Source organism: Sporobolomyces koalae (genome assembly GCF_050403365.1).
Source record: "Sporobolomyces koalae JCM15063 DNA, S_koalae_JCM15063T_v1_ctg34, whole genome shotgun sequence".
Classification (NCBI taxonomy): domain Eukaryota; kingdom Fungi; phylum Basidiomycota; class Microbotryomycetes; order Sporidiobolales; family Sporidiobolaceae; genus Sporobolomyces; species Sporobolomyces koalae.
The window spans coordinates 77,741-105,383 of NW_027481737.1; the positions used below are offsets into that span (position 1 = coordinate 77,741).

General features: G+C 56.1%; 6 protein-coding genes across 6 annotated transcripts; 2 read left to right on the top strand and 4 right to left on the bottom strand.

Moving 5' to 3' along the window:
* Positions 1-205: 205 nt before the first annotated feature.
* JCM15063_002605 (uncharacterized protein) lies at positions 206-3,059 on the bottom strand (the record flags this gene model as incomplete). The annotated part of the gene is made up of 2 exons (XM_076680240.1): positions 206-347; positions 430-3,059. 2 exons carry the CDS (start codon positions 3,057-3,059, stop codon positions 206-208), a joined length of 2,772 nt encoding a protein of 923 aa, XP_076532633.1.
* A 1,115-nt stretch (positions 3,060-4,174) lies between these two features.
* On the bottom strand, positions 4,175-6,623 carry MCD1 (kleisin alpha; the record flags this gene model as incomplete). The annotated part of the gene is made up of 4 exons (XM_076680241.1): positions 4,175-4,315; positions 4,390-5,295; positions 5,362-5,594; positions 5,663-6,623. 4 exons carry the CDS (start codon positions 6,621-6,623, stop codon positions 4,175-4,177), a joined length of 2,241 nt encoding a protein of 746 aa, XP_076532634.1.
* Positions 6,624-10,758: 4,135 nt separating this feature from the next.
* On the top strand, positions 10,759-11,691 carry JCM15063_002607 (uncharacterized protein; the record flags this gene model as incomplete). Its single annotated transcript, XM_076680242.1, has 3 exons — positions 10,759-10,843; positions 10,965-11,302; positions 11,380-11,691. The coding sequence occupies 3 exons, from the start codon at positions 10,759-10,761 to the stop codon at positions 11,689-11,691; spliced, it is 735 nt and encodes a 244-aa protein (XP_076532635.1).
* Positions 11,692-12,391: 700 nt separating this feature from the next.
* On the bottom strand, positions 12,392-14,348 carry TRM5 (tRNA (guanine) methyltransferase; the record flags this gene model as incomplete). Its single annotated transcript, XM_076680243.1, has 9 exons — positions 12,392-12,526; positions 12,608-13,030; positions 13,109-13,345; positions 13,411-13,521; positions 13,583-13,647; positions 13,723-13,800; positions 13,859-13,954; positions 14,024-14,112; positions 14,182-14,348. 9 exons carry the CDS (start codon positions 14,346-14,348, stop codon positions 12,392-12,394), a joined length of 1,401 nt encoding a protein of 466 aa, XP_076532636.1.
* A 2,290-nt stretch (positions 14,349-16,638) lies between these two features.
* JCM15063_002609 (uncharacterized protein) lies at positions 16,639-20,966 on the top strand (the record flags this gene model as incomplete). The annotated part of the gene is made up of 8 exons (XM_076680244.1): positions 16,639-18,711; positions 18,779-19,013; positions 19,079-19,216; positions 19,284-19,525; positions 19,596-19,781; positions 19,851-20,087; positions 20,155-20,236; positions 20,302-20,966. The coding sequence occupies 8 exons, from the start codon at positions 16,639-16,641 to the stop codon at positions 20,964-20,966; spliced, it is 3,858 nt and encodes a 1,285-aa protein (XP_076532637.1).
* Positions 20,967-21,419: 453 nt separating this feature from the next.
* AGC1 (citrin) lies at positions 21,420-26,312 on the bottom strand (the record flags this gene model as incomplete). Its single annotated transcript, XM_076680245.1, has 17 exons — positions 21,420-21,463; positions 21,520-21,682; positions 21,757-21,833; positions 21,923-22,131; positions 22,197-22,387; positions 22,456-22,590; positions 22,660-22,791; positions 22,857-22,934; positions 23,001-23,297; positions 23,370-23,598; positions 23,660-23,829; positions 23,905-24,085; positions 24,158-24,305; positions 25,081-25,280; positions 25,350-25,606; positions 25,673-25,783; positions 25,857-26,312. 17 exons carry the CDS (start codon positions 26,310-26,312, stop codon positions 21,420-21,422), a joined length of 3,078 nt encoding a protein of 1,025 aa, XP_076532638.1.
* Between the last annotated feature and the right edge of the window lie 1,331 nt (positions 26,313-27,643).

Sequence of the window (27,643 nt, forward strand, 5' to 3'; positions counted from 1 at the left end):
GACCCTATTACCGCTTCAAACATGTTGTGTGCAATCACTCGTCTGTCTCTCTCAATCCTGACCGCCGTTGAGGACATCCGACTGTACTAGAACTGGTATCGAGAGTTTGCAACATCCGGAGGAATTCCAATAAAGATAGAAAGATTCATATACAAACGACGGAAGGATCGTGGAAAAGGTCAAGAGAGCTTTTAGGCATTGGAGATCAGAACGACGATTGGTAAAGCAGAGGGGAATCCTCAAGAGGCATTGTCGATCCCGAAGGAAGTGGTGAATGAGCCGTCAGAGGGTTGTGCAGTGGTTGGGTATCGAGACGTGCGGTTTCGAACGCGATGCCGTATCCTTGTCTGTCGCAAAGAAGAGGTTTGCCTTGCAAGTCAATACTCGAAAGCTCTATCGACCGCGAAACGAGAACATTTCGAAACTCACTCGTGTAGCTTGGCGAGTAGGTCTGTATCGCCTAGTTGCTCTACGGGCAACAGCACATATTCGCATTCGGCCGCAGCAGGCTCGCTTCGTTCGGGAGACACGAGATTACGTTGTTCGCGCAAAATCGAGAGCGCCGTATCCTTCATCGAAGCCATGGTCCATTCTTCCTGCTCATGCGACTCTGTGGGAAGATCGTTGCGAGTGGTATCGTTGAAGTTGACGAGAGAAGAAGAAAGGAGAGTTCCGATCGAAGGACGGTGCTCAAAAGGTTGGAAAGAACCACCAAACTCGGGAGATCCAAAGGCCGGGACGGCCTCGCGCTGCACCGGCTCGTGCGATTCCTGAGATTGGAATGGAGATGCCGGTTGGCCGAAGAAATGAGTCGAACCGACATGGTACTCGGGAGAACCCGTGTCTTGTGGTGAGGAGAACTTGCTCGCAACAAGGGTCGAGCGTCGTCGATCGAAAAATCCTTCGGGGAACCCGCCTTCGAGTCGCTCAACAATCGCGTCGTCAGTCGACCATGCGCTCGAGGCCGTGTTGGGTCGCTCGCTCTCGTTGTCGAATTCGTCTTCGGGAAACGACAAGTTCGATGCTTGGTATTGCGCGAGCAGGTCGGCGTCGAGGAACGGGTTCTCGACCGGGAATGAGTCGATCACGTCATTCGAGAAGGTGAAAGTCTCGAACGAGGCATCGTTTGCGAGGACTCCTGCCGAGAGCGAACCCTTGCGGTATGGGACAGGCGTCGTTGCCGCTTCATGCGCGGTCCCGTCTGTTCCGGAAGCTAGTCCGATACTGACTCTTCGGAGTCCCGAGCTCCAACCGAGAGACTGTCGTCGACCGTTGAAAGTTGTCGTGAGTGGCGAGATGAGCATCAGGTCACCCCGACCTTCGAGATCAATCCTTTGGCCGGCACGAAGGGTGCTGCGCCGATGTTTGAGCGCTGAGAGCGGCAGATTCGGAGGGAATCGGATATCCCGACGTTGTGCGAGGGACGGCGCAGCATCAGGGTTGAACGGAGACGAGCTCGTTCCGAAAGTAAAGGTAGAGGTGCTCGATTCGGTCGTGACAGGTGGCGAAGGCAGCTGAGCGAGAACGGGAGGAGAAGGACCACCAAGAGAGTACGACTGCATCTGTCGGATCGCATCAGCTGTCGGCGATGGAGGTCGAGTGAATGCGACAGGTGAAGCTGCGACAGAGTCGAGAGCAGGTGGCCCCTGCTGAACAGGAGTTTGTGGGCAAGGTGGCGAGGCGCGAGAAAGAGGATGAAGAGCCTGGCCATCTACCGTCGAGGTGAGGAGGCCATAGCGAGGATCGACGGCGAAGAGACTGTTCGGGTGAATGGACGACTGTGCGATTTCTCGGTCGAGCTGAGCCATATAAGCGAAGGGCGACTTGTCGTGCTCCGATGTCGAGCGAGGCTCGAAGCCTTGAGCCGGTGCGGAGGCTTGAAGTACGGATGGATACGGCGAGGTCACAGGACGGAACAGAGGGTCGCACCTCGTCGGAGGATTCGGTAATTCATAAGGAGGAGGACTCGAATCCTCCGAGCCAGACGATTGTTTGCCCTTGCGCTGAGCAGTGCGGGTTGTCCTCGCCTTGGCTCGGCTTCGTCTCGACGAGGGACCGTCGAGGACTTGTTCCATCAGGTTTGTCCGTGGCCGCGCTCTCGCAGTGGGTGGCGGGACCGGCAGTCGGTCGACGTCATTCGGATCCGCCTCTTGGTTCATCACGATTCGAGCGACTTCATGGCAAGCATCTCGGTGCTCCCTCGACTCTTTCGGATCCGGCTTCTTGCGCTTGCGGATCGAGTCTTTTGATCGTTGCTGAGGTTTGTAGCGATACCCGGGATACAGGCGTTGATGCTCCTCCTTGGCCACACGCGCCTTGTTCTCCCAGTACGCCTTCTCGTCTGGCTTCAAGCCTTTCCACAATTGCGAAACGATGAGAGAGACATGCTGCGAGTTGTTGATGTCGAGACTGGCAAGATGGCGGGCATGTGCGGTTCCGGGAGGATCGGGCTCGGACGCCTCACCACGAGGTGCGCAGCAGTGCGACCGGAACAGGATGAACGCATTGGGAGGGCGTTTGATGTGTCCAGGCGCAGTCTTGCGAGCGTGCGACTTGAGCGGTTTCCCGTTCTTGCCAATCCGCACGGGTTTGTCCGTGGACGGGAGAGGCGAGCTGAGTTGGGCCGGGGTCGGCGGCTGAGGAAGTTCTGCGTCGAGAGGGACGATCAAGTCGAATGGAGGCAATCCGAACGGCTCGGGCGAGTAGGCGAGCTTGGGATCGAGATCCGTGTCGTATGCGCTCGCCTCGCTTTCCCAGTCGCTGCGCTCACTCGCGCTCGTGGCGGACCTCGAGCGGAAGGAGTGACCGGAGATTGAGCTCGCCAACGATGCGGGAGACATGCCGTAAGGGTGGTGTCGACTGCTGCTACGGCTCAAAGACGTCGACGTGCCGTTGCGAGAGGCTGGCCGAGACGAAGGAGGGATCGCGACCGGCGACGATGCAGTCGGAACATGCGGGAGGAAACACGCCGAGGTTGGCATAGTCGCGGTGATCGGTGTCGGCGGCTGCACCTGGAAACTCGGTTGCTCAGGTCCGGGCGCGAGCAGGAACTGGTCCATCTGTTTACCGCGGGAACGTCGAGAATGGTGAGTTCTGCCTCGCAGCGCGACAAGGACTCCTGGACTGCCACTCACGACGATCTCACGAGGTTAGGCAACCCAGTGGTGCAGTTTGACGGAAGAGTCGGTTGCGGTCACGGTGGCGGTCAAACACGAGAGTTGTCGGCAGAGCCGATGGCGTCGCTTGCGGCGATAACAGCATCGGACAAAGGGACAGCGGGTGAGAAGGCGGGTGAAAAAGCTGGAGAGATGAGGAGGACAAAGGGCAGAGTTGTTTCAGCTCGGCGCCGGCACCTGCGCAAAAGTCTCGGCGTCGATCTCCCGACGCCGGTCGTACAATACTGTCATTGTTCGCCAGCCAACCTCAATAAGCCAAAAGGCTTGGCTTGGCTCACAGCGGTCAATTTGAAACACAAGCAAGCTGTGCTCAGTCCACACAGCGAGCAAACCCGAACTCAGGCTAACACAGTTGGTGCGGATGAGCGCCATAGTGGGTTTGCTCACTCACATTTTTGAGGGCACGTGGTCAACCATTCCGTTAATCTGCGCACTGGCGAGAAGTCCCGCATGTTACAGTACAGCGCTTTCCCTTGCCGACCTTCCCACGGCTTGCGCCCCTTCAAGTGCGCTCGCGCCCGTCGTCTCTAGTCTCGCTAATTTCGAATAGGGCTCGACTCGAACCGCTTCCCCCTATTTTTCATCTTGGTTCGCACCTTTGTGTCGAAATACTATCTCGTCCCTGGTGAAATCCGCCTACAAAGAGATCCCGAAGCCACTGAGCAAGCGTTCGCGATTTTCGCCGCCGAATCTTACCGGGCGCGTCAACAGTCACATATCAGGTCGGCGAGCGACAGGCGACGTGACCAAACGAGACCGCCGCGGTTGAAAGCAATCAAAGAGAGCACAACAACCCATCGCAAGATGAGACACTGCAAGGATCCGCGGGTATATCATTTGCGGGTCCCGCGGCGGTTTCGCCGACCGATGTGCACGTGCGAGTGAAGCGCAGAAATCACATTAGAGACGATAGAATGTCAGGCAAAAATGAAGGACCATATACGACGAAGTAGCAAGACAGCCAGAATAGGGGTATGGGTATGTGGAATAGATAATGATCAGACGATGATCTCGCGGAGCTTGTCAGTCGCGCGAAGCTCAATATCGCCGTACGCTTCTTGCTGCTTGATCTTGATGACATCGGCCGACGAGAGGACGAGCAGTTCAAAGAAGAACGAGGAAGCAGCTCGACGAGATGCCTGAAGCCAGATCGAACAGACCATGGATTAGTCAGACATGACAGGCGTTGCAGGAGCCTAAAGGAAGGACTCACCTTTTCAGCAACCTTGTTGAACGCGACCTTCTTCTCCGCCAATTCAGACATGTCGTCCTCCTCGAGCTCTTGCTGGATGACCTGCACGGCTTTCTTCGTATTGCGACTTTGCAGACTGATGCTACCGCTCTTCTGCGTATCAGTCTGCGTCGCGGCGGCAGCTGCCTCTTCGTCCTCGGTTGCAAGACTCTGACTGAACACCTGCGACCGCGAAGGAGTCGCCGACACTGCCGACTGGGACGAGGCAAGCGATCGGCCCGATCCGAGCTCGTCAAAGATCGCGAGCGGTCCTTCCGAGCGGTACACCTTGTCCTCGTCCTCGAATACACTTCGTCCTGATCCAACCGATCGAGCCGGGGTCACTTCCCGTTCGTTGTCCCGGCCATGCGACGTTTTCTGTTTCTTCGATCGCGCGGCGGGACTCTTGGCCGCGTTCGCCCCGGCCTCGGAACGTCCTTCGTCCAAACCGAGGTCAAAGTCAAACATGTCGCCGTTGTCGAACCCACCGAGATCCTCGCCTTCGTTCGCGAGTCCGTACATGAGGTCCGGCTCTTCTCCCTGGCCGTCAATTCCTCCGCCAAAGCCCCAGTCCAACTCGTCCCCTCGATCGTGCTCATCGCGGATGTTCGACCTATTCGAAACGACGCTCGCCGCTCTTCGGCCGAGTTCGACGGGCCGGTCGCGCATTGCAGCGTCTCGTGTGCGGCCTTCGAGTTTGATGCGCTCTCGGCGGGTCGGCATATTGAACAGCTCCTTGAGTTCTGGAGCGAGCAGACCTGGCGGCGCAAACGATTCGAGCGCGAGTGCATTCTTCGAGGTTTTCGGGAGAGCTTGTGGCAGGAGAGCAAGGTGAATGTTAGGCGAAATGAGGGCGAGGTGGAGACGGGATCGGGGCAGGAATTCAGGCTGTGAGGTCAGTCCGAAATATTAGTCTTGCTAGAGCTGCTACAGGCCGATGTGGGTTCGGCTTACCTCTTTGAAGCGGTCGTTTCCGGCGAGCCGAGCCGATTGCCAGTCGAGCTCGATGACCTTGTCCATCGCGAGAGCCTTTTGACGTTTCTTCGCAGGCTCTTTGACCGCTCCACGGTCGTTGACCGCAGCAGCGGCGCGCGGAGTGAGCTGCAGAGAATCTCCCGCTTCAGTACGGGCATCATTTGCAACTGGCGCCACCGAGTCGGGTCGAGGCGAGGCAAACGGATCGAAGGCTACGATATCGAGCGTCAGTCAATCATATGAAGCGGAACGACCTGTCTGAGAAAAAGCGGGAATGTACTTGGCATTTTTTCTCCGTTCACGTCGTCGTCAATACCTCCTCCAAATTCGTGGTTCATGTCGTCCATGTCGAGCCCGAGGTTCAAACCGGCATCGTATCCTCCAAAGTCATCCGGACCTCCTTCGGGCGCCAGGATGCCGAACTCGTCCTTGTTGAAGTCGAGGGGAGCCAGCGAGCCCCGGTCAGAGGAAAGGTGAGGGGCCGCGTCACGACCGAGTTCGACCGAGATGTCCCCATCGTCGCGTTCCTCCCCGTCGGCGCGAGTGCGCTTGTTTGGCCTCGCTTGTGAATTGCCGGCGAGCGCGTTGAGCTCGTCGTCGCCTTCGAACAGGGCAAAGTCGTCATCGAGGCCGAGTTCGAAGCCCGTGTGCGCACCACCAGCGTCAAGGTCGCCAAAGTCAAAGTAGTCGGTGTTGTTGTACGATTCGTCAAGCGTGATGTCGGCCAAGTTTGCCGTAAGTGCTTTCGCTTTGGCCTTGCCCTTGTCCTTGCCTGCATTCGCTGCGAGGTACTTCTCGAGGGACCACTCTTCGTCTCCGAAATCTGCGGCGAGCAGGTCATCAAGATCTCCGGTTTCGCGCCGCAGGTTGATGTCCCTGCCTCCACGCGCGCCGCTCTCGCCTGATCCGTGACCCTGCTGCTCCGGAGGCAAGTCGACTGCAGCCCGACCCTCGTTCTGGAACGCCTTCTTGACTTTGGCGAGGGTTTCGTGGGCATCGTCGAGCAGGTATTTGGTCTTGCGCGAGTAAATCCTCGCGATACCGAGCAGAAGCTGGCCCGATAACCGGATCGCCATCGACGCGAGTTGGGTTCCGAGGATCGACTGGACCGATTTCGGAATCGAGGTCGACGTGAGAGTATGTTTCGACAACTTGGTCGTGAGATGCGATGCCATCCATACTTGCGCGAGCGCACCGCGCTTGGTGAGGAGATCCTGGTTGAAGAAGTTGGAAGCGCTCATGATGTCGTTCGAAGCGGCGAGGGTGCGAGGTCGCGTGGGTGATTGAGCAGTACAGCTGCGAGTATGAACACCGTAAGCTGTGGTCAGTACAATTTCCGCAGGTTCACAAGATTGAGATTAGCAACGAGAGCCGACGCGTGTGATGTCGGTCCCTGCGTCTCTGCTCCACGTGCTCTTGGTCTTGCTGATGCGCCTCGCTGATCGAGATCACTCGAAGACACAAACGCACAGCTGCCTCGCCGTGTCGACGCGAGCAAGGGACAGCAAAGTCGCGTTTGTTGATTTTGCCGAATCGGAACGCCGATCGCACGCGTGTGCCGCACGAGAGAGGGAGCGTTTACTGACTCTGTGGGCGAGGATCACGCCACGAGAACGGTGATTGAGATTCCGGAGTGTTGCGTGCCGGGTGCAGGTCGGCTGCGGGTCGAATTGCTGTGATGACAGAAGGTGGCCGGCACAGTGACGAGTGGGGATCAAGACTTCCAAGGTCAAGTCGCGCGCTCTTTGGACACGTCCGGCGTGTGTAGACGGGGTCTAGAGGTCGTACAGTCGGACAGATCGGACGCGGGAGAGAGTCGGACGTCGAGAGGCGCGCGCGCGCGCGCGATATCGAAATTGGGTCCAAATAGCGCAGAGTACTAGTTATTCATAATTCTGATAACTCACTTACTTCTAGACACCTCGCACTTTTCCTGGTCTTACGCCCATGTGAGCATCGCTATAAAATCGTGTCATTGACACCTGTCAGACTATTAATTCGGTCACGCGTCAAACGACTTTTGGACCTCGGCGGGCAGAAGACAACTTCGCGCCGGGATCGCGTACGTGATTTATCGAACCCTTAGTCGAAGCCTCGCCGTGGACTCAGCCGCGAGCATCACTTCTTGCGGAACGCTTGCGCTCGGCTTTATCTGTCGCGCTCATCAATCTGTCCGACCCTCTCGTTCATCCCCTGCTGACTGACCTTCATTTGTCTGTCGACAGACTACGCGCCTGCTCCGGCGCCCCATACCAGCTAAAGCCTGGTTCAGCTAGGTGACGCTGTGCCGTGGTATCCATCACCTCTGCGCTGTTGATCGCAAGTCTTTACTCAATGTTGCCGCGTCGCACGGTCCCCTTTCTCCTGTCTGTTGAATATTTGCGGCGCAATCGTATCGATCTGAGCGCTCGCGTTCAGCTTTCCCGAGCACACAGCAGCCTGAAAGTCAGCGAGTCTTGCGACTACTTGCAGCCATTGCCTGCCACTCGCGCCAGCGCACAGCCCTCCCCTGGAGAGCTAGGGTGTGCTCGCTTCTGACGAGCCAGAATTCGCTAGAAGAAGTACAATGTTCGCATCGGGAGCGATAGACGGTGTGAATAGTCGAGCTCGAGCGCGCTGTCATGCGTTGCTGTAGTTCTCAGGCCGCCTTCTCGTGGCAACAATCGTTGTACCTGACACCACCGAGCTTCGCTCGCGTGTTTCGAGATCTCCTGATCAGTGATCGTGCTAGTCTGTCACTGGTTTCCATGTCCTCTGCACTCGAACACGCACTGCTCTGACGAGCGGGGTTTCTCAGACTTCGACAGGTAAAGAGCCCGACTCAGCTCGGCAGGAGGGTGAAAACGCGCATAGTGCATCACGCTCTCTAAGCCGTCTCAGAATTGCAGGACGATCGAGAGAGGAAGAACCGAACAAGGGTCGGAGTACTCACGGCGGAGATTCACTGTATGTATTGTAGGGCTTTCCGACGGGTGCTCGCATATTGAAAATGCTTGAGTTGAGTTCAATTGTCTCGATTAATTGCCAGTCATGGGTGACGGCGAGCCTCGCATATTAAGATTGGGACTGCCCCTGAATTACTTGGCGGGGAGATGTTCTCGAGCTACTGAAATGTTTGTCGCGACACAGACTGGACAGGACCGGCGCGCTATGCAACGCTACAGTCTTAAGCCAGACGTCGCATAGTATTCAGTGAGGGGCAGTCATCAGCGGCCTTTGCCAAAGTGTTTGAATTTGCCCGTAGTCAGCAGGGGCCGTGCGTTTTGCGCCGGAGTCCATCGAGGCAATAAGAGCTTTCATTCAATTGCAGAGACTCATCAGAGGTAACACCCTGGATGGCGCAGCAAGCTGGACTCAAGCCAGCCTAGCCAGCGGACTCTTGTTCTCGATCTCAGCGAGCGTCAGTGTTCGCTTCACTACAGTACAAGCTCCCATCGCGCTCGCCTTTGACCTCTCGAGTCTAATGACAGTAGCGTCCACACTGCGGGTAGAGAGCGAACTAATTCGCATCCTAACTAGATCTTTCCTGTATTGCAGGCTGTGTCGCCAGATTGCGAATCGAACCGTTCCCTGTTTTTCGTCGGTTGGAGGCAGAATCCGACTAATCTGGCCAGCGCGGAGGGTTTGGACAGCATCTTGTCTAGCTCTTGTACCCAAATTCCACCTTTGTGCACGACGAGCTCGAGAATCTGCAGACAGATACGACGCGTCGAGACAGCACTCGCCTCGAAATCGACTTGCGGCGCTTCCGCCAACGCGTCTTATCCAACGCGAATGAACACGAACGAGTCGACATGCGGAGTAGGCTACTTGAGCAGATCGGATGTGCGATTATCTTTCGAGGGTTGTTGTGGTCGTCGGATGGAACGGCATATCTGCGGGCAAACTCGCAGATCCGGCAAATCAATCAAGCCAAGAGAACCGAGGCTGTCGAGTCTCGACTGACCGTGCGCCGGAGAATGCGTAACTCCCTCACAATCGCAAACAGGAGGGCCGCGGCGAGACTCCGATTAAATTCGCGTGTGCGGGGGCCCGGCACCGCGGAATTCCACCGACCGGCGACGCGTCTCTCAAAGTTTGCAATCTGGATTCTGGGGTGCGACTCGCAAAGGAAACGCGTCTCGGATCCCGCAGCTCGAGGAATGTGTTCAAACGAAGGTTAAGGATCGCCCGTCAGTGCTCACCAATCATTCAACTTTTGCACCTGATACGAAGGACCCGACGCGCTGATGAAACTCGCGTGCAGCTGTCACAGTTCTCTTACTCTGGTCACAGCGGAATACGCTAGGGCAACGACCTTGACCGGCGGGGTGAGTGTGACAGCTTCGACCGAGCTCTCACAAGGGAACAATGCGGAGTAAAGCCGCCGTCGTCAGTCCCAGAGCTCGCATCTCACAGAATCCTTTGCGATGAGCTGATCTGGTCGTCGGAAAAGTACTGTTACAGCGGTCAGCTACTGGTCGGACTCTACATAGAGAATTTTGACGGGAACAAGGAGCCACGTCTTGCCTCTTGCCGGCAACCGCTCGGACTCTATTTCATCACGACGCTTGTGAGTCGTCAATTCCCTGGCTCTTGTCACTCGACTCATCGTACAGCTTCATCGAGGCTAAGCGCCCCGGACGGCCAACGTCAACGGGTCGCGGGAACACAAAAATCGATGGTAGGCCCCGGACCCCGCCAACCGGAATTCTCGCTTTCCTTTTTTTTTTCTGGGGTTTTTGGGTTCGCAAAGGCTAAAGTGCGTCGGACGATGTTGGGGATTCTCGGCGTCACAGTAATCTCGCTCAGTGATGATCATCGTCAAGCGTAAAAGCGAATCGTCGTCGAAAATCGAAAGTAGCTCGAAGGTTTCCCAGGCTCGCTCTGGGGTTCATGGGTAATACGCTTAGGCGCACATGTGCCTTGAGAAGGTCCCTCGCGCTGCCAGGATGCTTCTGCTGGGACGCAGGCTGTCGCTCAGGGACATCCACCCGCAGATCGGTGTTCCCGTCTTTGCGTGAGAAAGCTCTTTTGTGCGGGTCGAAGATCCCACTGTCCCGGTAGATTGCACTGAGCGTTTCCCCGGACTTGAGCCCCGAAGCCGCCCTCGCGGATTCGACGCGTGCTTCCGAAATCGCGATCGAGCTCCAAATTCGAATCAAAACAAAAACACTGAACAAGGAAAGTCTCTGCGAGCCCTGCCTTTGCGAGATCTTCTCTTTCCCGGTTCCTCTCGTCGTTTCCTCTCGGCTCTCCCTTCTCGCTCGGATTATCTGAACCCTTCATTCGTTTACCCTCCTCCTCCTCCTTCCTCGTACTCTCCGACCTTCAGTCCCGAGCGACCTCTCCTCTTCCTCTACCTCGATCCTCTTCTTATCTCGCATACTACCAGCCATGCCTTCGATCAAGACCTGCCTCCTCTCCCTCGCCCTCGCGGCCCTCTCCTTCGCCTCGGTCAACGCCTCGACTGTCAACTCTGGTGAGCTGACCTGCACCACTAGTCGATAAACATTCCTCGACGCGTCTGGGCGCGAGGCAGTTTATTTGATCACCTCTCGAGCGCGACGAGCTAACTTTTTTGTTTTGTTGATTGCTCTCAGGCGTCGTTGCCCGCAACGTTGAGGTCCCCTCTGCCGGTGTCGCCCGTCGCTCGGCTGCCGCCAAGGCTCTTGCCAAGCGTGCCGCCGCTGCTGCCGCCGCCTCGAAGAACCCCTACTCAAAGAACTCGCCCTTCTTGAAGACCAAGGCTGCCCTCGCCGCCGCCCGCGTCCGTTGCGGAACCAACAACGTCTGCGAGCGCCGCACCGCTGCCCCTCCCGCCAACGGAGCCGCCGTCTGCATCTCCGGAAAGTGCACCTACCGATGCAACTCTGGATACGCCCCCGGAGGATCTGACGGAACCCAGTGCGTTGCCTCGGCTTCGACCTGCGGTGGTGTCGTGAGTTGCAACTCCTCTTTGCTTCGATCCTCGCCGATGCGCACGTACTGACTTTAGCTATTGTTCTCGCTCCTCAGACCTGCCCTACCGTTGCCAACGGTTACAACACCTGCGACGCTTCCACTGGTGCTTGCGCTGCTGGTTGCAACGCTGGCTACACCCTCTACGAGTCTGGCAACACCCGCGCTTGCTTCGCCACCCAATCCGACGCCAACAACTGCGGCACACCCGGAAACATCTGCCCCTCCTCGTACAACGGTATCGGATCGTCCGTCTGCCGCTCGGGATCGTGCAAGATCGCCTGCCCCAGCGGTTACTTCCTCCGCAAGGCCAACTCGGACTCGAACCCCTACTACTGCTACAACGGATCGGGCTCGCTCGTGATGTAAGGTGGTTTTTTCGGTCTTCGTCGTTCATTGCATTTGGGTTCCTCTGTTCTCTCTCTCTCATCAAGGAAAATCACGGAATCGTCTCCTCCTCTACCCTCGGATCATCCCTCTCTCTATCTCCTCGGTTTTCGTCGGCATAATCACCACACTAGACTTTTATTTTCCTGACGGCTGTCTGCAACTTCCCTTCCTCCGTTCCCTTCACCCCCGTTCGATCTTTCTTGACCACCTCGTCGCTCGTCCTGGCTCGCCAAAACTCGACCGGCAGTGACTGACGGAGGACGCCCTGTCGTTAACTACCATCCCTTTTTGCCCACACTCCTTTCTTTGTTCACCCTCGAGCCGAGGTCGTTTCTTTCTTTCTTTATTTCGGATTTACCCATACTACATAGTCTGTATTTCTTGCCCCTCATGCACACCTTTTCATAACCCTGGAGAATGTCAAACGGAACGATTCCTTCTTGAATTGCTCAACATGTTCCGTGAGCAAGAGTGACAAGTCCGATCTGCCACATGCTCGAGCCGAATCTTTTGCGTCTTGAGCGCGCAAGCCAGAGAAGCTCGACTCGGTCACGCTCGGACCCCGATATCCGCAAGTCCGGCCTGAGTGCTCACTCTACTTGTAGCGTATCAGAGAGATTGTTTTGCAGGTAGTACTCTCATGCAACTCGAACAGAATTTCGAGAGGGGGAAAGGGTTTCTATTGCACCATCTCGTCCGTCAATCGGAACTCGAGGCAGTACATCTCTTTCTTCGGTGCGACATCTCGCACGAATCTCAAATTGTAATCGGCCAATTGCGGGTGAACTTTGAACCCGAGTGCTTGAGTCGCTCGCTGGAGAGGTGGTAGTGAAACGCGTGATCATGAGTGTCAAATTATGACCAGAAGAAATTCGGGGACACGAGAGATGCTTACCTCGCAAATGTCTTTCTCGGCGCCTTCGACGTCCTTCGTGAAGCAGTAGCAATGCACGATCGGCAGTCCGACCTGCTGGACGAGGTCGCGCGCTTCTTGTCCACCTTGGGCGTACAGGTCTCGGTACAACCCTCGGTACGCGTCGAGGAACTCGATTGCCGAAGCCGGCAAGTTCATGACAAAGTGATTGATCAGGCGTCGAGATACCGCAGGTGTCGGTGCAGAGGCAGCGACAGCAGGTGCCGGTGCGGGTGAATCAGTCGAGGTCGAAGTGAGTCCTCTCGCTTCGCGGTTCCGACGATTCCGTTCTTTCGCAGAGAGAGGCGCGACGTAGGTTGGGAACGGAGTCTCCCACACGGCGAGAACTGACGAGCGGATAAAGTCTCGGGCATCCTCGTTTGCAGTTCTCACTGTCGAATCGACCTGTTCTCTTCCAAAAGTGATGAGTGGGCGAAATCAGGGATGTCCAAGAGGGAGAAATCATCAAGGAGTTCGACTTGCCTTGTTGAGTTTCGCGTTCTCCGCGAGCGCCTCGGCACTCGCTGGATTGAGATCGCTCGCCATGACTCCACACCCTTTCCTTCCTGCTGGGATTGCGAATGGACCGACTCCCGCAAACGCATCGCACACAACGTCTTGCGCGTCAAAGGACTCGACGAGACGAGCGTGCTCGGTTTGCAGCCTCGAGTTCCAGTAAACCTTTGAGAAGTCGAAGCGGAATCGACAATCGTGTTCGGCCTGTTGCGAGCAGTGTCAGCGATCAGTATGGTTTGTAGTTGCCGGCGTATCTTTTCGAGACTTACCATCTCAACCACAAAGTCGGCATCTCCAGCGAGGACCTCCATCTGGAAATTGCGGTAGACATTGTCAATCGAGTCGAGCTTGTTGACGACTGTCCGGAGGCTCTTGTTTTTCTGCGACGGAAAGCAGAGCGGGTCAGGATCTTGGTTATACCAGTACGAAGATATGTCTTACATCGAGGATGACTTGGCCGATCAGGTGCTTGTGCGGGAGATATTGATCGCGCAGATTCAAGTGAGCTGCGGTATCCAACATGTGAGCCAGGCCGCCCTACTGGATTCGGCAAGTGTTGGCAGCCAGAAAATCTCACCCACCAATGTGTCCGACTTGAGTGAATGCTGTTGGAGATTCGTCGAGGAGGTCTTCAGGCAGAATAGCTTGGAGGACTTGGTCTGCGGGATTGAGAGGTGAGCTCTTCGCCTTGCTTCTAGATGGACGGGAACGACGTGCCCGAAGTCCAGTAGTCGTAATCGAACGAGACAGACTCAGGTACGACTTCGGCTTGGTGTTGTTGCAGAACATCGACGAGCTTCTGAGGGAACTTGGCTGCTCGGACGCATCGAGTCTTCAGCTTGTAAACGCGGGTGCAGTCGAGAGGGACCAAATTTCACCCACACTTGTCTCCAGTTCGTAGTAGCACTCGACGGTAATCGCTCGAAGGGTCTTGGACGACGGCGCCGATCCCCCTCATGCGCAAGACGAATCTGGTTCAACAAATCGACGGCGTCAAGTCGGCAAGACGAACGTCAGGGGATGTGTGGACAGGAGCGCACTCCTTGCCGTCCTGCTTGAGGAACTGGGTCGTCTTGGCCGCGGGCAAGCGAGCTGCGAGCAGGTCAAGTCGCTGAGTGAACTTGGCCCGGTCGAGCTCTTGCATGCCGCGGTGCACTGGAGGCTCGATCGCCGGCTGAGGTAGCAGAACTGCATTCGAGGAAGCCATGCGTGCGTATCGGATCGGGCTGAAGAACGAGCTTCGGGGCAGGAGCATCCACAGTGTATGCGGATGTCTCTGTCTCGGCGAGTGAAGCGGAAAAAAAAGTTGGTCCTTGTCTCCCCTTCCTGCCTCCTCTCTCTTCCTTCCATTACTGTTCATACTTGGCCCACCTGCTCTGGCGACTTCTACTCGACTTCAGCTTGTCGACCTGGTGTGCGCTGTTCAGTCCGTGAGTAACGCCTTTCCTCCTGGCTTCTTCCTCTCCTGGACATGATGGACAACACGCTTCTATCCCTTCGGGGAAGGGGCGTGTATGTTATCCCTGGCCTAGCAAAGGGCGAGTACGCTCGACCCTCGAACTGCCGACACCTAGTGTAATACCCTGATCCTCCCACACACGCACGCGCTTCGTGCCGTAGCGATTGAAGCAACCCTCGGTCCCCCGTCATCGAGTTATTGCTGATCTCTTGCTCGTTATGTCGTATAGGATCTTCTGGTTGTCACCGTTCAACCTGCTCGAAAACTTGAAGCGACTTTACAATTTGCTAGACCTTCACGCTCCTGCCAATGATTACCTCTACTGTTTTCCACTCGCAATCAGATCCGGTCTGGCCGGTCCGAGACCACCCGCGACTGGCATGCCGATCAGGCAAACGGCAGGATCTATCCCGTGACATGACCATTCCGCATACATTCCTGTTTGTGCTCGGTTCGTGCCTCCTCGTCGCGGTGCACCTACTTCATTGGGCAACCCTCGCGCAACGCAACAGTCCAGACAACTGTTCGACGCGTAGATTCCGCTTTCCTAGAAGAGATGAATCTCGCTGATTTGGCACGAACAAGCAAGACTTTCGCTCGAGCTTGCGGTTGTTTGTGGGTCAGACGTGCCTGCCGTCTCGCTTTGGAAAGGCTTCAGCTTCAACGTGCACGCAGGACGACGTCCCCGTCCTAGAGAGCTCGAAGTGTATCTTTTCCAACGACCAAAGCACCCATTTGCGTCGCGCTTGATCAAGCGGAATTGATGGGCATCAGCGTACGTCAAGATGTGACAGGACAACACGGAAGGGATCGCTGATCGAGTGCAAGCAGTGCCTCCACAGTCAGCTTGGACGGGCCAGAAAGAGAGTGTCTGAAGAGCGCGCTTTGGCGTTTTGCGTCGCGAGATGATAGCATGAAGCGGTGTACTGCCGACAGTGACGAGAGGATGGAGACCCACGAACGAGCTGTGATGAGCGACTGAGACGGTACCTGAGTTTCAAGCGAGCAGTCCACGGGACTTGGTTGTTTGGGCAGACGAGGCAATGCTCAAAGGAATGTGGCGAAACTTGCCCGGTAGGGACTCCGCGGGTCGCTTCGCTCGTTCCTTCTTGTCCCACCTTTGCTGCTCGACCTACACTAAAATCCACAAGAGAACGAGAGAAAGAGAGAGACGAGGGATCGACAACCCGGCGACCGGTTTCCTGCAGCAGCGCGCGCGCCCCGAGCGTTGAAAACATCATTTGTCTCGATCTCGACCGGACTTGAACGCGCATCCTTCTCTCGTCCACCAAGACAGACACAGCGTAATTTCGACTTCGACATACAATTCGACTCTCGTCGTCGTTTTGTTGCGACCAGGTCGACGGAGTTCTGTCTCGGATCGGCCATCGCGCGCGACAGGGGGGTCCTCTCTCTCGCACACTCCCCTCCTCATCCGGAAGGGGTGTCGGCAGTCGCGATCAAGCGTCCGTCGTACTCGTACATCTCAAGCATATCGTGTGAGTGCTGCTCACAGCCCCCCGTTGCGCCACTTGCAGACCTTAGCTCATTGCCACATCTTCTCGTTGCGATCTAAGCTGTTCCTCTCGTCTCGACTGCTGCGGAGACACACTCGGGCAACGTCGCAGTCTCAACACGTACTGCCGGACGACCGGCACGGGTGCTCTATCCTGAAAGGTTCGTCTCGTACACTCGTTGATTCAACTGCCTCCACCCTGCTCCCGCTGCGTCTCTACAGCTGCTTGGCGCTCACGAAGGCTTACACTGCACCTTTCGTTACCGGTAGCTTCAGTCCGCGCGTGTGCCAAATCGCCGCTGCCCGTCAAGCTCAACGCAAACGACGCTTGAACAGTCTCGTCGAGCTAGCTCGAGCCGTCTCCGCCTCGCAAAGAGTTGCTCTCGGGACCCGCAGTCGTGCACGGAAGCCAATTCGCTTGCTTCTTCTCCGACCTTGGCATCTCCGCCCGATCGGACTCTCGGACTTCAATCCTGTCCTTGCGCAAGCCGCAAGCTGACGGGACAACGTCGAGATTCTCCTATGGCAACCGCGAACGTGCACTTCCCTCTGCTTCCCGGTCCCTCGTGCACACCGCACACCGCTGTTCCATCCGTGTCCTCGTCGTCACGAACCAGCGACCCTACACCTGTCTCGACTGCAATCCCAGTCTTTCCTCTCTTCGCCCGGCTCTCCGCTCTGTCCTTCACAGGTCGGTCGAGAGCGTCACAGTCGAAAGGGAAAGGCAAGGCGCTCTCCAACCATGCCTCGCTTGATCGAAGCGCAACATCCCAAGACATCGCAACCTCGGCCTGTCCAGTGACGACTGTCCCGGGACTCTCGCGATCAAAGTCTGCCAGGACATCCCTCATGTCTGCAGCCACGCGTCGACTTTCGACATCAGGATCTGGCAAGGGTACAAAGCGCATGTCCACGCTCGACATCTCTCGACCCGTCTTGCTGGCAGGACCGAACGACGACGATGCGCACGCGTTCATGACCGACTACCGAGACCGAGCACCGCTGATTGCCATGTCCACGCCGGAATTAGGAGCGTTTGCTGATACAGAGTCGAATGGGAATTGGGCTCCATCGCCCCATACTTCAATTCGCGGCCGGGGGAGCGCGACAGTCGACAACTTGAATGGAGACATCGCTCCGGCGAGCCCGATGATCAGATGGCGAGATGAGGATGGACCTTCATTCTCACCCCTTTCGCTCAGACCCCTCGACCCTGCCATGCTCGCTTCGACCGCTTCTCTCGGCTCCCTTGCCCACACGATCGATCGAGCTTCGAACAACTCTCCTCAACTCGATGATGCCGTACGGGAGTCGAATCGACAAGAAGCTCTCGCCAAGTTGACCAACCCAACCCCAACGAGCGCACAGTTCGCCGATTTCGACGCTTTCCCTTTCCCGCGCGTCCCAACGCCGCAGCCGGTCGCTGAACTTGCAGTACCTCCTCGACCGCGACGTTCGCCTCCGCCGATCCCGGCCACTTCCTCTCATTCATATATCGTGACTTCACTTACCGCACCCCTTTCGCCGCCTCCGCTTCCACGATCGAATACTGTTTCTCTGCACCCGTCACCCTCGATCGCCCTCGATATCGACTTCCGCGGTCGGCTCCTCCGCGCGCGAAACAACCGGCCTTCATCTCCACCTACCTCGGCAGTGCTCTCGCTCCCCCAGGCGAGCGGATCAAGCTCGTCCCTCAGCAGCTTCTCTCCTCCATCAAGTCGCTTCGCCGACTGGAGCTCTCGAAGGAGCAGCGACACTAGTATCAGTTTGAGCGTCAAGTCTTCGTCGTCTCCTGGGAAAGATCCCTCTCCAGCGGGCATGTCGGATTTCTACAACATCTCGGATCGCCGACTCGCAGAATCAGCCGTCGACGTTCTTGCTGTGGTCGAGGAAGATGAGGCGACGCCGCGAGCTCTACCGACCCTCAATGGCCGAGTCCCGAGCGTCAAGCGATCGAATACGGCAAAGCTGTCCCTGTCCCCAACGCGTCGACCTTCCGCGCGTCGAGGAATCAGTGATCGCACAATTGCAGTCGCAGGAAATTCTGCATCGTCATCTCAGCCGCCGCCAATTCAGATTATCCCCCGCACTCGTATGCGAGTTTCGTCCCCAAATACGCGTACTCACTCTGGCAGTACCAGACGTAGCTTCAGCTCAGACTTGGTGAATGAGTCTGTCATTGCCGACCAGGACGAGCGCGGATCGACCTTTACGATCGGTACTGGCGTCAGGCCAGTGAGAGGCGATTCGCCAAGCCAACCCTCGCTCGCATCCGTATGCGACGATCCTGTGCCGTTTCCTCTCGCAGCAACGAAAACATCAGTCGAACCTCCTGCCACGCAATATCGACAACCTCACAAAAGAGCCAACTCGGATCTGCACATCGATCAAACTCTAGCTCGACCGACGTCTCCTCCGACTTCCGCGATCGGTTTGGGCCTACCTTCACTACGAACGAGACACGAGAGTTACTCGCCAGATGTTGAGGCGCACGATGAAGGGTTACGGGCAAGGAGGGCAAGTCGGAGGTTGAGTGGACAGGCAGTCCGGACCAAGCTCGTCTTGCGAGAAAACGGCAAACCGACGTTGACCTACGTGAGTTCCTCGATCAATGTTTTCGCTCTGGCCATCAGTCACTGATCTCCAATGGTTTTCGATATAGCAACTGGGAGAATGTATCGGCAAAGGCCAATTCGGTACGGTGTACCGCGCTCTCAACCTCAATACGGGACAAGTCGTTGCAGTCAAACGGATCAAGCTCGAAGGCAAGACGGAAGCCGAGATCGAGCAGCTCTCGAACGAAGTGTCCCTGTTGCAGAGGCTTAACCATCCCGCCATCGTTCGCTACCAAGGCCTACTCCGCAGCGAGAATTATCTCAACATTGTCCTCGAATACGGTAAAGCTGTTGTCTCCTCTCACGTCTGTCATGGAAACGCTCTCTGACGCACTCAAACCGAGCAGCTGAATCTGGTTCGCTCCAAACGACTCTCCGACAATTCGGACAGCTTCCCGAAGGACTCGTCGCAAGCTATGTCGTCAAAATCCTCGAAGGCTTGGCATACCTTCACGAACAGGGAGTCGTCCATTGCGACCTCAAAGGTGAGCGATTTACTGAGCCGTTCCGCGCAAGAGACTTTGTGACGAGTCTTGCTTGGCATCCGCACAGCTGCAAACATCCTCTCGACCAAGACAGGCAACACCAAGCTCAGTGATTTTGGTGTCTCGCTCAACCTCCACGCGATCAAGAACACGCAAGGGTTCGGAAACGGTGCCAAAGATGTGCAGGGAACGCCGAACTGGATGGCACCCGAAGTGATCGAGATGAAAGGCGCTTTGCCAGCGTCCGACATCTGGTCACTCGGATGCACTATCTGCGAATTGATTGACGGCAAGCCACCTTATGCAGATGTGAGTGAAACGTCGTTGTCTCTCAAACTCGCTTTCCCCTGACGCTGTGCTCGATCTCGTTCGTCATCAGCTCGTCGCGATGAGCGCCATGTTCAGAATCGTGGAAGATGAAAGCGGACCACCGGTGCCGGCTTCAAGCTCTCCAGAATTGCGCTCGTTCCTTGCCAGATGTTTCAAGAAGGAGCCGCAGGAGCGTCCCACCGCACTCGAGCTCTTCGAAGACCCTTGGCTCTTGATGCATTTCATGTCAGATCAAGTCCGTTATTCCTCACCATTGCACCCTTTGAAGATGAAGCATACTTATCCTGCTTGACGATCTTCGCAGGACCTTCGACCTCAAGATTCGCTTCCCTTCCTTAGGCGTATCTCGGGCGACCAGTCGCGATTCCGACCTTCGTTCAACGGCTCACGACCGGGGTCTCCGCTGCTGAGCGCGCTACGCGACCCACCCGTCATAGTCGAATCACCATTATTATCTCCTGTTCCGCCTTTTGCATCGCAATCGAATCTCAAGCGAGGATCACTCGATTCGAGCTACATCGCTAGTGAAGACTTGATGATCGTAAGCAATATTCTTTTGACGACCAATCTCAGCGTTATCCTGACTATTGTTTCGGTGCTGTCTCCAGTCTCCCGTTCGTTCGACGTTCATCACCGCAACCGAAGAAACACCTAAGCCACATGATTGGGTCAAGAGTAGCTTCAGTCGAGGTACGTTGCGTTTCGTCAAGCTGTTCCTCGGGTAAACAGCTAAAGCTGTACGTGTCCGCAAACAGCCGTCGAGTGCAAACTGTGCGGCGAGACTACCAAACGTCACGCCGTGCTGTGTTCGCAATGTGGTCTCGTGTCACATCGGCGCTGTGTCGAATTCGCTCCGACTTGTGACCTACGCGCACAACTTCTCGGTCAGGTCAAGTACCCTTTGTACCCCGCTGCGAGCTCGCCGCCTTCCTCCTCGTTCTCGTTCAGTGACTATCTACCGGCGTTCGGCAAGACGCGTCGCGCTAGACTGGTAGCGACCTGCTCTACTCAGAGTCTGCCTCTCGTCGATGATGACAAAGCGGTCAAATCGAGACGACACATCGCGATCGTCCTCCCAACTGCGAAATCTCGTACTCCCGAGGGAACTCCTCCAACCTCACTCACTCGCTCCTATGGCGGTTTCCTCGGACGCAATCGATCGTCGACGAGCGTCAATTTGCGCAGGAACGACAACTCGAGCGGTTCGAGCGTCGTCCACCTCAGTGCGGATGACCTCGCTTCTCCGACCGCTACAGTCCCGCCCCATGAACCTTCTGTAGGTCCACTTCGACGCAAGTTGAGCAACAACGTGGTCGTTCAGGCCGCAATGACGGCTCGACTTGACAAGAAGAAGAGTCATTCGAGGACTCAATCGCAACCGATCCGACCGAAACAAGATGGAGATTGTACCATATCCTGAAACTTTCTCAACCTCATCGCAATTCGCTTCCTTCCTGCCCTGTCCTCACTTCCAATTGCTACAAAGTTGTCGATACGCTTTTTTGTTCGCCTTGTTTTTCCCCGAGATCCTCACGTCCACTTTCGCATTCTCGTTTTTCACTCTCTTGTATCTGCTCCATGCTCTGACTTTCAGCACGCTTATTCTCGTTCCTCTCCTTCCGTTTGTTCTCTTCCCCCGTTCTTTCGTAAAAACACGCAATTTCGTTCTAGTGCTCTAACGTAAATACGCTCTCGCTCTCTCTCTCTCTCTTCTGGATCTTTGGTCTGGTCCTCGACTTGAATCTCGCGATACAAGAGAAGCCTTGGGGATGAAAGAATACTGCGTGGAGGGGAACCCCCTTGAGATAGTTCAAAACAGAGATCTCTACACAAATTGACGGCACGCGAATGGCACACGAATCTAACGTTCCGTTCAAGGGTTCTTGCTGCCGAAATCCGGAGAGGCATCGAGTAGGACTGTAGACCACGTGCGAATCAACCCGAAGCGAGTCGCGTCATTTTCAGTCGCTTACGGAAACGAATCGCATTGGAGGCGAGGGTGGGAAGCTCACCTTTCAACGCGTTCCTGGCTCGCACTCGGGCGATGTCCTCTTCCCGTGGAATCAGATCGGCAAGACTTGTTTGAGGGTCGGGGAACGGGAAATGTTTCTTGAGATTCTCGTAAGCCACAAGAGTCTGTATACAGGCGCATTTCAAAGTGTCAGCAGAGACATTAGATAGGTTGGCCATGTCCAGCCTTCGGAGCTTACGACACCGAACTGAGGCGAACTTCGAAGGACACGAGCTGGTCCTCCCTTGAACAGGGCTCTCGGTCCCTCTTCGGCCACTGTAGGATATCGGGGAATTCGTTACATCAGCGATTCCGACCTGAATAGAGATCGAAAGTTCTGCGAGATTGAGGGAGCAATGACTCACAGATTTTCCGGAAAGCGTCCGTCACACCTTTGTACGTCGATTCTCCCTTTCGTGCTTCCGTTTGGAGACGCGTCTTGATGACGTCGGCAGGTGTTGTAAGGTATGCGGCGGGCATGCCGGCGATCGCAGCAGCAGCAAGAGCCTCGCCGTATGAGAGCACCTTGCCGTCTCGACCATCGTGGAAGACGTCCTTCTTCAAGTGGGCATGGCTGTTATCCATTCGGTCAAGAGGTCAGCGTATCACTACACCTGTCGAGACAGTTGTCGAGCGTACGCAGGGAAATAGATGGCTGAGAACGGAACATCACGGGCGAGACAAGCCGTGGCGCCTCGATAGAGACCGATCAGTCCGAGCTGCTTGACGATATGCAGCGCACCTTGTCGCGCTTGGTTGCCCAAGACCTTGGCATTCTCTCCTTGCATCTGTAACCGAATCTTGACGATTTCGAGCGGGTTTGTGAAGACCTGACGGCACGAAACGCTTGTCAGCATCTTGAGACAGCCTCTCTAGCTGTAGGTAGTAGAGAACTGACGACTTGACATCCTCCTGCAATACCACCAGCAGCCAACTCCCAACTCAGCTTGATCCTGCCAGTGGTCGGATCTGTCGCGTATTCTCGCACGAGGTCGTTCACGGTAAGCTTGATCGCCTTTTCAGGAGCGACACCCTGCACGCGCGATATAAAGCCAAATTAGCATTGTTCGGCGCAGAAGAGCAACGAGATGGAGGGCCCTACGATGAGTTGAGGAGGAAGACCGCGGTAGAACCCGGTGAAACCCTCGTTCTTGTAAACTTTTTTGACGCAGTCGATCGAGTTCTTATACAGCAACTCTCCGACGACTTTTGAGCGCTGGTTCTGCATGCGAGTCTGAACATTTCGCGCATTCTCGTGAGCGTCAGCGGTCCAGGGTTCGGCATGTCCAGACTGCTTACTTTGGTAAGGTCAATTGGGTAAACAGCTGTGGCACCGAGCGCTCCGGCCACTCCTCCGAGTCCGAAATAGTACGCAGACTGAGCGTGTATCGAAAGGGTCAGTCAGCTTGTGTCCAAATCGAGACACGCGCAGTCTGCACGTACCTTTCCAATCTCGTGCAGCGCTCCACCTTTCTTTGCCTTTCCCTTGTCTGCCGGTGACGTTCGTGGCGGACCCCATTTCGGGTCAAGCAGGGCGTTGAAATCGCGCAAGCCGAGGCGCTCCTTGCTGCCTTGTCCAGCAAAGTGAAAGATGATCGCGACCTCCATCGGCGAGAACGTGCCGTACCGCATCGTCCTCGATGCGTGATCGACAAAGTCTCGTCTCGTGATCCTACCGTCAGGCGAGCGTGCGCAAGACTCTCGCAGGACCTTCTCGACGAGGTCCATGTCGCGAATGACCTGATGAGGCAGATGTCGGGGAGGTTTTTCAGTACAAGACGATGCAAGGGATGGCAGTGCGTTTTGTCTCACGTTGTGGAAAGCGATGCATTCAGAATAGCTGATTTTACCTCCGGGAGTGAACTTGGCAAGGTCCGGCAGCTGTTTCAGCACACTCTCCGAGAGTTTATGGCGCGAGAGGTCGACGATGATTTTTTGAAAGTCCTCCGGCTCGATGTAGCCATCCTGATTCTTGTCAAAGTAGTGAAAAGCTTGTCGCAATCGTTCGCCTTGGAGTCCTTTCATGAGTTGGGTGAATTCGCTGCGAGCAAGGTACCATAGTGAGCAGGTCGTCCCGATGTTTTATTCGTTCGAGCACGCACTTGAAGCCCAAAAAGTGTCCCGCCTTGCCCTTGCCCAGATAGAGCGAGACCCAGGGAGAGTCAAAATCGAAAGGAAGCGATTCGGGTCCACCAAGCGAGGTGAGCACCTTTTTGAACTCGTCGAACGAGACCTCGCCATTGCCGTCGGTGTCGAAGTAGCGGAATGCAATCTGCAGCAGCGCGCAAGGTACGTTCAGTTGTCACGATCTTGGTGATTATCGGACGAGCGCCAAGCTGGAGCTCACATCGAATTCGGCCGCGGGTTGTTTGAGCAGTCCTTGAAAGGCGACATAGTCCTCCCACGACACCTTGCCAACTTTCCTGCGGTCGGCCACCTTGAACAGGGCGCCGTATTGCTGTCGTGTGATGTGGGCAAAGTCTTGCTCCGGGGCAATCGCGGTGACGAAATCCGTTTCGTTTACATAGCTGCGCATCCCAAATTCGCTTTAGCGCCTGAAAGCAGTCTCTCAGAGGGAAACTCTGGCAAGAGGAACTGACTGCTCGCCTCCCATACTGTCAGGGGTCGCGTAACGATGGAAATCTTTGCGCCATTTGTCGAGTTCGCTTGGCGTTGTACCTTCTGGAATCGATGTCGGAGTCGGAACAGCCGAATTGGGAGCAGGCGCATCACAAGCGAGAGGGTAAACTGTTGCGCAAGACAATGATGTCGACAAAGCACATTTCAGCATGAACCTGACGCAACCACCTGCTCGGCGGGGGCGTTGAGCGATGCCTACTCGGCTCAAGCAGCTGCAGTAGCCCTGTACCCGCGCTGAACTGCCGCTGAAGCCAATGTGCCAGTTGCGTCTCCCGCTCGCTCCCGGTACAAGTCGCGCGCCGGCTACCTCATCCCGTTACGAACCCGCCTTCCGAGCTGCGCTCAACCCCCTAGTCACCGGCCAGCTACGTCCCCCGTACTGCCTGCGTCGACCATTCACCCGGTAGTGCGTCGGGGTCGAGTCGGAAAGTGTCGGATCAGGATCGGCAGCCGGAATGCAAGCAGCGCAGTTGCGCTTCCTCGAGCTGCTCAGGACCAGAGCGGCCGCCTGAACTTACGATTCAGCATGTTGTACCCAGAAACGCAGCGCAGAGAGGCAGGAAGTGAGGCCGGGACAGGGACCGCGGGTCAAGGGAGGGTAGCGAGGCCGATGAGGTGGAGTGCGCCAAAAAGCGTGGAGACTTTTTGAGGGGTGTCGGTCGAACCTTCGCAAACGCACCCTCGTCGAGTGGGGGCAAGGACCCGGACTTGTCTTCCACCAGCTCTCCATCGCTCAAGACCCACAAAAGCATACGAGATAGACAAAAGCGTGCACTGTACCGCGCTACAACATGGCTCGCAGAGAGGAATCGAATGCTCAAGACGTTCTCGGGAGACTAGACGAGCTGCGAGTACTGCGCGAAACTCTGCCGACGACGCAAACTGGCGACGTGAGTTGTACTGGACGGTTCAGCGGGTGAGGTAGAGCTGCCGTAGTGGACCATGGTCGGGAACAGCGTCGAAAGCGCGACTTTTGGCGCCGAGCTTGACGCCATTCTGCTGTTCGAGCTAGACTCGATAACCTTTTCCACAAGTGCGGCGAGCAGCAGAAGCGGCAAAAGCGCAAGAGAGGCAATGACAATCCTGGCGTTGTCATGTGGGTACTCATCAGCACATGCTGGCACTTGTCGAAAAAGGTTGCTGGCCACTAACCAGCGTTCTGCTTTCGCTCTTCGGTTCTTCCGACGTGTATCGTCCCATCCCCCTTGTACGCTGGTTGAAATGGTATCGAACGCTTTGTGAAGCAAAGTTGATCGGGCTGGACGCTCCTTGAGTATTTCGGCTTTCCAGCGCGGCAGAGGTAAAGCGCGACGAGAAGATCCAGCTGGTGTAGGATTCGCGCTCATAGAGCCACCTTCAGATCGGGGAGCCGGCTTGACAAAGGTCGACGGAGTTTCCCGGCAAGCGTACTTTTGTACATTCGGTTGCAGATCAGCCCTGAGCCATTAGTGTCCGCGTTGGTTGGTGGGACTCACCATCTGGGGTACATTGAGTACCTGTAGCTCATCGAGGAGTTTGAGGAGGACCGTGAACGGGTTCGTGACGAGCCACCGTGACGCATGGACCGCTTCGTGTTTCGATAAGTCCTACTCACGCAAAATCGAGTACGTGAGCTGACGCACATACGCGATCACCGGACTCATGGGACCCTTGACCGACAGGCAAATCGATCCCGCTTGCGAGATAATCATCGACTCCTTTTGGCTCTGCCTGGTCCAGTCTTGCAGTTCGCCTTTCTCCTCGCTCCCACTTGGCTTCTCGCTTGATGTTCTGGCAGCGCCTTTTGAACAATCGCACCGAGTCCTTGACTTCTTTCGACCTCCTGGACAATTCAATCCCTAGAGCTGGATCTCTCAGACCGTCAATCGAGAACCCTGTCTGCTCGCATGCAGTTCTGACCCGTTCCTCTGATTCCCAAAGTTCGTAAATATCCTTATCCAGGCGTTCAAGTGTGGTAGCCGTGCTCGCTACTCTATCACGCAGGTCGAGCGCGAGGGTCGGGGTCTCGAGATCGTTAGGATGGAGAGCATAGAGGCGGGATGAAAGGGCGAGGATCGAGTCGTAAGCGTCTTTCAACTCGTCTAGAGCGGTTCGTATGTCTTCTGCCTGGCTCATACGTTTGTGATCAGCACGAGCTTCGACAGGTATAAATCGGAAACCAACCAACCTGCTGGTGAAAAGTCGCAGAACATTCGGCCAGAGAGCGCTTGACGGGCGCATAATCGTACTACGCACATGGGGTTACGATTAATACACGTGAGTGATCGAGTGGGAGGTCCCACGCCCAGAGACATCCTCACGGTTGCCGCGCTGTCCGTCTCGGAAGCGCTCGAAGTGTCGCCTCTGGGCGCTTCCCAATTCAGTGCTGTACTACGTGGTGTGTGAGTCGCAGAGTATCTACTCGAGTGCGAGTCCATTTCGCCGAAAGTCGATGTTGGAAGGTGCAGTCCCGAGCAGCGTTGGTTTGCCTAGGCCCGACTGACTGAGCTTCTCCGGCGTAGAGTAGGCGGCTCAGAGCAGATACGGGTACGACAAGAGCAAGCTACGAAAGGACGAGCCTCGCGAACAGTTCCCTCGAATAGGGGGCACAGACCCTGTCGACTAGACCGCGGACTTTTTCGCTCGTTTCAACGCGAGGCCTGAGCCTGCACTGTCTCAGGTCCTTCCTTCCCTCCTCCTACGTCCAGTATCTCTACCTACCCCGTTCGTGGTTCAGTAGTGTACTAGATCCATGTCGCACAACACGCGCGCTTCGGATCCCTTTGCTGCCCCGGTAGGTCCCCCTCGTCCTCTTGAAGAAGTACGCTCGCGCCTCCTCGTCTCTCATCCCAAGCAATTGTACCATCTGCGTTCAGTACGAGGACCTGCAGGCTGCTGCGACCCCTGCTGGAACGCTTTCGACAGGGAATCCGGCAGCATCTCGAGCGCCTCCAACCCTTGGAGCAGGAAGCTATCGAACGGGAACGAGTGCCGGAAGGAAAACGCCATGGTACTTGAAGACATTCTGGATCGCAGTCCTGGTAATTGCGCTGCTGTTGGCCGTAAGCTTCAAGATGTTTCCAATATCTCAACGGAATGCGACTTGAGACTGACCCAAGGATGCACGACCCCTTCTCTAGCTGGGGTTGGGAATCGGTCTCGGAGTGGGCTTGGGGACCAGGAACAATCAAGCAAACCTGAATAAGAGCGAGCTAGCCCAAGCAGGCAAGTCATTCGATACGTCACGAGTGCTATGGGACCCGTAAGCTGAACCTCAGCGTCATCTCAAGGCTCTCAATCGACTGTCACGTCGTACTCTACCTACGAGTCGATCGTTACTGCAGGTGACAACACAACGATTGTTCCAGTGATTGCGACACAGACGAAGTCCAGATCAGCGTCGATCGTTATCGAAACAATCGGCGGATCTACGGTGACCATGCTTCAGCCCGAGACGCAAGGAGCAG